Raw genomic sequence first — 9,959 nt, forward strand, 5'->3', positions numbered from 1 at the left:
GTATATTCTGTATACTTTTAACGCCAGTATTTATTCGCAGTTGCACTCGTAGTAGTTGAGTTATCAGTATTGCTTTCATTGTTGTTGCTGTTACTTTCTGCTGATACTTTCCACTGCCCATCAATTGACTCAAATTTGTTCATAAAAACACAATTTTTTCATAAATACATACATGTAGATATAGCCTTAATTAACTATTCACTGTTAGCTTTGCGATAAGGCACAGCTCTCATCAGCTCATCGCTGGAAAAAACGGTTTGTAACACAAAATATTTCTATAACAAAAAACAAAAAAAAACATGTATGTACAAACAAAAATGTCAACAAAGATAATGAGACGCCTTTTCGTACACACACGTTTACAAACACACTCCGCAATTCATTCCATCTGTATTGTCTGCTGCCGCTTATCAGCAGTTATGGCACTAATCATTTTCATTATCATTTCCCGCTTGCTGCTTTTCCATTTTGCTGTGCTCCTGTTATTCCGCGACCAGTTATCACCTGTTTTTTCGGCATTGATAAAAAACATTCTTGATGATTTTCAGTTGTGCTATCAAAGCTCACAAATTTCTACTCACTCGCAAGTGTTTTTTCACCAGCGAAAACAGTAACAAATAAAAACAAACAAAGCGCCTAATATATAATATCTTGCCAATTTTCAAAAACTCTGTTAAAATGTGTTAGTACCAGACTAAAGGTAAAGACCTAAGGTGCATGTCATTTTGAACAGAAGCTGCTGACTACAGACAGTTGGTTACAACTACCTTTCAGGATATTAAAGGTGTAAATAGGTGTTTGTTCTAGCTTCCCCTACAATTAGTGGTGTGCAACTCGATGTTATTCTACCCAATCGAGGGAGCTCCATGCCGAGCGCTTAACGACAAATGGTTTTTTTAGGAGAAACTTCTTCTTAGCAGAAATGTACTCGAAGGTATGCCGCTGTCTGCCGACAATAGAAAAAAAATTTCTATAACGCACAAGTTAATAAATATACTTCTTCTGCAATTCCCCACAGAAAGCCACCTTTTGTATGCTATATACTTTGAATATAACAGCTATGCGTGAAACTTACAACTTTTTGCGAATGCAGTGTTCACGCAGAATTGTACTATATATTGTATTTCTCACTTTGAGAAAATTCCCCATAATTTCATTGACTGATCATTTTTGCTAGATTTTTCAAGCGAGCACACCCGTAATATCTTATTAATTGATTGTGCTTTATGAGTCTATACGAGTATATGTATGTATGTAGCTGCTGTTGTTACCTCTGGGCACATGTTCAACAAAACAATTACTCGCTGATAGCGCTAGTTAAGTTAGCTTCAGTCACCTTTACGTATAAAATATGTTTTAAGTGAAATATTCTGGCAAGTGCCTCCGTGGCGCAATTGGTTAGCGCGTTCGGCTGTTAACCGAAAGGTTGGTGGTTCAAGCCCACCCGGGGGCGAAAATATTTTTTAATGTTTTTGGTTTTTTGAAATTTTTTTTTTTTATTTTTGGGAATTTTATCATTGTAAAAATTTCTTCATCTTTTTTAAGAACTTAGAACAGCAATTTTAGTGGATATTTTGGAAAATCATTTTTTCCAATTTTTGTTTTTTGTCCCTATGTGAATAATATTCTAAATTAAATTCATCCAACTGAAATAAAGGAGTTCAAGTAAAAATAAAAAATTATTTAATCGTTTTCATATGAAACGTATTAAAATGAAAATTATAAAATAATTTGACTTAAGATCGTAAGATCAAAACGCCGGGTCGTAAATCAAGATATTTCTTTTTCGATTGCCATGATATGTATAGTGTGTTTCAGTTTGTGCACAGTTTCTAAAATAGGGTTTCCATAGCTGCTCTTACTTTCTCTGGCGCCCACTTTGCTTGATTCAGACCACACGATTACCAAATGGTGTATTATCAAAATATAACCAAACATTGACCAAAAATGACCAATTTAAGCACGGTGTAGCATATCTACCACGGACGAGTGGCGCACATAGAGGATGTCACGATCGCAAAAAAATGTTCTGGCCTTTCTCAATTGTTTAAATTACGCCAGATACTAATCAGGGGGCGTTTGAAATCGAGTTTTCTTACGTTGGATTAATTGTTGAGTCTTTTTAATTGCATTATTCTTAGAATATGGTGCCTTTTTGCATAGCTGAAAAGTCATACTAGTTTTTAAAATAATTTGCAGACTAATTCCATACACAGAAAATTATGTTTTTCCACTTAATTAAAAATCCTAAATTTAAAGTTTATGAAGAATCCATCTTTAAAAGAGCTTAGCTAACATTTTTTAATTATCTTGATTGGCTGATATACCCTGTGATTAAGAACGGAGAACAAATTATACCCTTGAACTAGAATTTAAGAAAATAGTGAGCGTACAAGCTTTAAAAAAATTCTTAATTCTTTGTTAATATTTTTAAAAATCAAAAATTTCGAAAAGTAGCTTTAGTCCAAAGGGTCTTTCTGTTTTCAATTAAAACATGTAAAAATTTAGGTTCTCTCAGGTTTCTCTCATTTTATTCTCACTGTCCACCATGAGTAAGTCTACAGGTAAAATCTGTCAAATAGTCCAGTCGATTCATGAATGCCTAGTTGTTGCGAACGTCGAGATATCGAATATCGATTTCGAAGGTTGTTCAGCAACACTTTGCGCTACAGCGGCAATATCCTCAACAGAGCGTTCAGTTTTTATCAGCCAGATCGTTTTCTATCCTCGACAGAACCAGTTTCCTGAAATTTATTCACCAACCTTTGAATTGTCGTAATTCGGGCGATTATTTCCACTAAAAAAATTAGGAGTTTTGATAAAAAAAATTGTGACTTCCAACTTCAGCTTTATTACGCTAGATATAAATAAGCTATAAACCTGCATACTAGTAAAAATATTTTAGTTCCGCGTAAATAGTTTAAATTTTTTTTTAAATAGCTGGAACTTGAACGACCCGAATTTATATCCGATCAAGGACTGTCACTTCAGCAGCATTTGGAATGTTTATGCTGCTACAACAACAACAAAGAAAGTCCCTCGAAAAACGCTTCTAATATTTATAACTTTCTTAACTCACTGTACATACTCAAAAGTACGAGTATGCCACCGTAGTTTATATAAGAGTTGCTGAATGTTTTTTTTGTTTTGATTAAGGTTTAAGATTTTTAAATATGTAGCTTTTGTTGTAGTATGAACCATATTTTGATACAAAATTAACGAAAAAATTGCCATGAAAAACGTTGCTGGTATTGTAAAAAACGCATTGTGCCAAAACTTTTTTGACTCACTGTATATACTGAAATGTACGAGTATGTCATCTGAGTTTATATAAAAGTGGCAAATTGTTTTTTTTTTAAATAAGCATCTAAAATTTGTTACGAGCCATTCATTTATTTATGTAATTCATTCAGCTATATACAATTAGTATTTATACTGTGACAATCTAAAACAATCATCGGTCAATCGAATATTCCCAATTCATGGTGAGTCAACATAATTCTCATAAGTTAATTATTTCCACCACCAACTAACTGCACTCACGCTTGCAATTGAATTTCAACCTTTTCACAGAAATGGGAAAATTTACAAAATAAGACAACTGCCACAAGGAAATTCTGAAAATTTCACAATTGGGAATTAAAATGAATCACAATAGTTTACACAAGTTCACCTTCACAAAATAAATCCAGAAAGAAAATAAAATTTACTGCATAGACTAAACAAACTGAAAGAAGTCTTCCTCGTTGAAAGCAGTCGAAATGTAATGGCAGCACGTGTGGAAAATAAATGATTTCAAAATGGATGAGGTTATTTTATAAGCATCAAATTAAAATTTTATGGAAACGGTGTGTATGGGTAGAAAAAAATGAATTATAAAAATTTGCGGCACCATACAATTGCTTAATTAAAAATGTGTTTACTTTGAAGCTGGTGGCGGTAAATCGCTCTATCAAGGCTATAGCCCCGGATGAATGCATTGATCACAAAAATAAGAAATCTTTTGTTAAAACTCAATTATTTAATTCTTCGAAATATTTAATTATTAATTGTTTTGCCGAAAGTGAGCGATTTCCTAAACCATGAAATTGAAATAAACAAATAACGCGAAATTCCTGTAGAATTCATGATTAGCTCGAACTAGCCATTTTCGTTTGCTTTACAAATTTCAGAAAAAGGAGCAAAACTTTTATAACTAAAGTTGTAAAGGGAATTTTTTAACTTAACGGCAACTATGTGTTCATCTGTACCAACGAACGAGCTCTGAAATTTTTATTTATGTCAATTTGTTATCCCATATCCGAAGTGGAGTGTGCATTGCTCAATCCAATGATCCTACAATCTGTGTGGCCAGCTGCTGCAAAATCATCGACCTACTTACTATTGCGTATAAGTTTGTATCAAGTTTATCGTGTCAAGGGCCAGAGCACTCAGTTCCAATGAACTGATTTTTTTTTTATGTATTAATATACGCCAAGAGAACAGGATAGGATAATAGTGATAAAGCCATTTTCGATAGCACGAAAAGCGGTCGCCTTTTGGCGAATTATGCTCCCCCTTAAACTAAATTCCAACAGACCAAATAGCTTAACCAATTAGGCTTTAAATTTCGTCATTGACTTTGATGTTCACACACATGAGACCGTGAAGAATTCGACGTTGAACGAAACCACCAGCCTGGTTAGAATTGGGAAGAAATTATCCGAACGCTGTGCTACCAAACGCAATCTTTGCTATCAGAAAATATAATTTCTGTCATTCTATTTCTTCCACCTGTTGTAAGGGAAGATTATTGGCGCTACAAATTTGATTGGCTCTAGAACTATCATAGAGTGCAAGAGCGTACAACTGCTGGCATTTGTTCATGATAGGGACATTATCAGTTTTAAAAACCGCGACGTTTGTTCTGTTTTCACTAATCAGAAAACAAAGCAAAACATCTGGTGCTGATAGTGACCCAGGCAAGTGACTGTAGTTGCTGTTATGAAAGAAATTGGCCCTCGTGCCCACTGTTGTTGGGTCAATTAATTGAGGGCTTTCTCTACTTGAGAGAGAGGGCTTTCTTCTGTAGAAATGGCAGCCTTGAAATCGAGTAGCCGTTGCAAAAATTGCTACTTCAGTCTTCTGGCAAGGCAATTAGGAAATAAAGCCCACGTCACGATGAAGAAAATTCAGCAGATGTGACCAATTTACCGTTAACCGGCTCTTAGAAATATTAAAGAAATCAGCTTATTTGCTGACGTAACAAGGCTGCAGCTTATTTTTTTCGAGCACTCCGAAGACTATTTCATTACTCTGACAAAAGTATGATGAAAGCGCAGTCTACTAAAGCTTATAGTTTTATTAAGGGAGGAAACCAGTTTAGACTTATCAAAAAATCGAATTTTTTATTGCATAAATTGTTAGTATAATTACTCAAGAATATGTGATACAAATTTTAAAACGAAATTTGCATTATTCCCGATTCTATGAGCATTTAAGTGACTGCCCGTCGCTTCTGCACCATAGCGCACGTTAGTTAGAAGACGTTTTTCTCGAAACTATTATTTTTCAACTGGTGGGCACTCTAGCTCAAAAAGTTATAGACCCATCGTTATAAATTGTTTTCGGAGTATTCTTTATTCAATCCTAATCCATACGAACCTAATTTTAGGATTATATTATCATTAAAAATATTTTTTTTAAGCAAAATAGCTGAAAAAATATGGTATGAAAAAATTACATTGTGTTCAAACGCCTCAAAGATATGCCATTTTCAATATTATTTTATCACAATTAGATTCATATTCTTAGGAAATATGTTGTTGACGAAAAAAAAATTGTTGCTGATTACGGAGAAAAATTGCAACTTCAGGAATGCCCACCAGCAAGATACTCGGATGGCGATCGTCCATGGATAAGACGCTCTAACGCCACTATTTCCGGCGGAAATGGCTTGAAAGAATTTGAAAGTGTACTTAAAAATATGAGTAAAATACTCTCCATGTTTAAAAAATTTCCTTCCTTGTTCAAAAAATTCTCGAAAAACACCAAAATTTCGGCCTCTAAACGGGTTTCCCCCCCTTAAGTTCTAAACGTGATTTCAAAATGCGTTCAACTTTAATTTTTATGAATTTGTTTTATAATTTGTTAACAGAAATAAGCTCTAAATGGTTATAGAGTGTTTGACGTAGTAAGGAGAAGATGAAGCCACAAATGTTTTTCTAACTCTTGCTTATTTATTTCTCACTCTATGATAGACGTTACTTCTACTGCCTTTGTCAACTTTAACACAATTTGCGACTATTATTCGCCCTATGTTCAGATTAAGTCTTCTGCTGTTGGAGAACTCGTAACGAACAAACTATGGGGCAAGTCATACAGTTTTTATTCAAAAATTGTATTTCAAAATTAAAAAAAAGTTTTAATCACAAAATTTAAGGAAAATCACTTTTGACCTTCGTGTAAAATATTATTATTATTATTTCTTGCAATTTAGTGGAACATTTTTATATTTTTCGCTTTCCTACTTTGAAAACCTCAGAAAATTCGCCTACATAATTGGAAATAATTCTTTGTTTCGTAAGTACTTGTTTATGCAATATTGAGGAATTTGTGTATTTACGCATTTGTGATTGACTGACTCACTCGTAAGTCGTAAATTACTAATATTGGCGTGAAAATGTGTAGAAAATAAGACGAACAGTAATGAATGGGATGTTTTGAAAGAAAATTGAAAATAAAAATTCAATGCCTGCCTCAAGTATTATATCTAATTTGGCATTAGCATTTAATTTTATGCCTGAAAAACTTCGAATCGTTGCAGCTGACAAGTGTAAAAGTGCCATCAAAATTTTCTGTTTGGTGAGTTGACACAATCCAAAATGCCACAGCGGCTACCACATATACGAGTATATGTAAGTATCCGCGTACACCCACTGGTGGTACCGGTGTTGAAAAATATATTGCCGTACTTGGCTGCCATAAAAGTGCTTAGCAAACACGTCGAGTACACAGCTCAATAGCTGAATGTCTGTCTATCAGTCTTCCTGTTCCTTTGATATGCGCTTGTAATGCTTTCATTGCCCATTTTGGCTCCCAATTGCGAAGCGTCACCAGCAACCACCACCTCAACACTCTGTACATAGTTTCATCGTCAAAGGGCGTTGGTTGCTGTGGCCAGCCACTCTACACCGAGTGACAGCCAATCATTGCCACTCAATTAGCGGTGGCAATCAAATGATGACATAAGGGTGTGCAACAGCTACAACTAGAAAGCATGCATAAGCAGAGTCAGCAATGAAAAGGAATTTTTTTCAGTGGTTATATAAATATAAGAAATTGGCATTTCATGCATTCGCTTCCGCTAGTGAATTATTTTCTATACGCAAATGTCATTCCTTCTATACGAGCACGAGTAGTAGTTTAGTACGTGGTTGTTGTTGTTTTTGTGTACTTGTTGCTCACAGCTTTACATTGCTTTGCGTCGCCTTCAAATGGTGCTTTGCTTTCGAATGTCCAACGGCAAGTTTCGCTGTTGCATTCGATGGTGTAGAAATATTTGCCATTTCTTCTGGCAATTTTCCAAATTTATTTCAATTTTGTTTATCGTTAATGACGTGTTTGTTTTTTGTTTTTTGTTATTTTTATTGGCGAAATCGCCGATTACGTTAATTAATTACATGCGCGCACGGCAAACGCGTTGGGGAATATGTTTGTTTGGGTGTGCGCTTTAGATACTTAAAATAAGTCAAAGTGGCAAATTTACGCAGAAATTAAACTCTTAATTTTGTTGTAATTTATTTATGTCTCTGTGCGAAATTGATATGCTAAGTGATGCTGAGAAATGAAAACAAATTTCAAACAAGCCAAAACTGATAATATTAACATGACTCTTAAAAAAAAATTAAGTTTAATGGTAACTGTATTTTATAAGATAAATTTTATTAAGCTATCTATGTACATACATATTTACGTATTTACATTATTATTACTCCCACCATAACTTCATCCCCAAGTTAAATATTGTACTCAATTACCATATATGTACTCGTATTAATTCTGATTACTAATGTTAAATTTTTCTTTTATTTTCAGGTAAGACGATTTATCACTGAATTGAAATGTCGTTAAAATGCAGCAATCGTAAGTAACAAGAATTACAAATGACCTGAAAAAAGTAGGGCGAAAACTTAGGTTTTAAATTTTAGTTCGCTTCTAAATCAATAGAGAAATACAGACTTTCAAGTTTTGGGGAACAAAATAATCCATTTCTTCTCGTTGGTTAATAGCCGCGAAATATGTTTTTATGTCATACATAGTTAAAATCTCATTCTGTGCTAGTTGAGAGTCAAGAATGTTTTAATTTGAAACATTTTTGTTTAATTTAGCAGACGCAAAATTAATCATCCACAAATGACAAATATGATAGACGTACGACGCCCTTTTGCAAAAATTATTCATCTTCCGATAGAGTGATTAATTTTCCGCCATCGTGTAGAAATATTAAAAAATTATAAAAAAAAAATCGTACTCCCATAGTATTCTGTCTAGTTCACAAATGACAAATATATTATGATTCATGTATGACGCCATTTGCGAAAATTATAAATCTCCGATAGGGTGATTAATTTTGCGCCACCTTGTTAAAATAATAAAATTTTAAAATTTAAATTTAAAATAAATTTTTGAAAATAAAATTTAAACTAAATTTTTGAAATATATATATTAAAAAAAAATTTACAAAAATATAAAAAAAAAACTTTTATAAAACTTTTGATAAAAAAGATTTATTTAAAAAATGTTTGCACCACCTTGAAAACATAATAAAATTTTAAAAATAAAATTTAAAATAAAATAGAAAACTATTTAAAAAAAATGTACTTAAACAGTAAAATAATCTTTTATAAACATTTAGATAAAAACTATGTATTTAAAAATTTGTTCACCACCTTATAAAAATAATAAAATTTAAAATAAATTCTTCAAATTTAGATATAAAAAACTATTAAAAAAAATTTGAAATACATAAAAATATATAAAAAAGCTTTTTTAAAAAGTTTGATAAAAAAAATTGTATTAAGAGACAAGCAAAAAAATTAATTTAAGAATACGTTTATAAAAAACAATTATTAAAAAAAAAAAAAACAGAACGGAAAAGGAACAAAAAAATTTAAAATAACTGCTCGCTAAAACTCTCTAAAGCTTTAAATATAAAGATACTTACTAGTTGGCTTCAACCGATGGTTTTATAAATGCCAGTAACAGATACAAAAAAACATAATAAGAGTAAAAAATCGGAATTGTAGGGATAAAACCTTATGGAACATAATGGATACAAAAAGGCGAAGTCAGCAATCTAATGTTTAAATTTTATTGCCAGAGCTGACTCCCTTAAAAAATAGTGTTGCGCCTTCAACCCAAATCGAACCAAATTTTACTTACTTATAATTTACAGAGGCATATAACGGATTCAAATGTAACACTGAAATTTGCGCTATACAATTCTACTTCTAATTCTTCTTAATGCAGCAAAGCTCAAAATTTAGCTTATAGCCCAACAATAACTGAAAACCGGAAATGTGTATCGTAACTTGCATGCATTGAAATTGTACCAAAACCATTTTTTCCAATGCACACTAACGAAATTAGCACTTGACGCGTTCTTTTGCTATCCCCTCTACCAGAATCTATTAACGGAACGTTGTTATTTCGGAAATATAATAGTTTGATTTTATCGTACAGTGTAATTCCTTTAACTCTGCGGTAGTGCGGCAGAAAATGAGTACAACAATTGTAATGTGGGCTATCACGACCCGGGTTATGAATTGTATCAAATGCCTGTCGTTACAAAGAAATTTAAGGAATCGTATTGTATTTTTATTGAGGTATATAGGGTGTTACGAACAAAAGAAGTCATAATCAAAATATGTCCGCAAACCAACGGTTTTGGCGATAACGGCAAGTCATTTCTTTTCTGA

The 9,959-nt window shown here is 32.8% G+C and overlaps 1 protein-coding gene and 1 non-coding gene across 2 annotated transcripts in view; both read left to right on the top strand.

The window, feature by feature from the left end:
• Positions 1-8,638, top strand: part of LOC128863876 (protein bunched, class 2/F/G isoform-like) — a 176,218-nt gene extending 167,580 nt beyond the window's left edge. The window contains exon 5 of the mRNA XM_054103275.1: positions 8,077-8,638. Coding sequence (XP_053959250.1) covers positions 8,077-8,080 — 4 coding nt within the window. The 3' untranslated portion in view covers positions 8,081-8,638. The remainder of the gene's footprint in view (positions 1-8,076) is intronic.
• Positions 1,380-1,453, top strand: Trnan-guu (transfer RNA asparagine (anticodon GUU)). Its single transcript has one exon. It is a non-coding gene; the product is annotated as a tRNA-Asn (tRNA).
• Positions 8,639-9,959: the final 1,321 nt, after the last annotated feature.

This window comes from Anastrepha ludens, chromosome 5, assembly GCF_028408465.1.
Source record: "Anastrepha ludens isolate Willacy chromosome 5, idAnaLude1.1, whole genome shotgun sequence".
Lineage (NCBI taxonomy): Eukaryota > Metazoa > Arthropoda > Insecta > Diptera > Tephritidae > Anastrepha > Anastrepha ludens.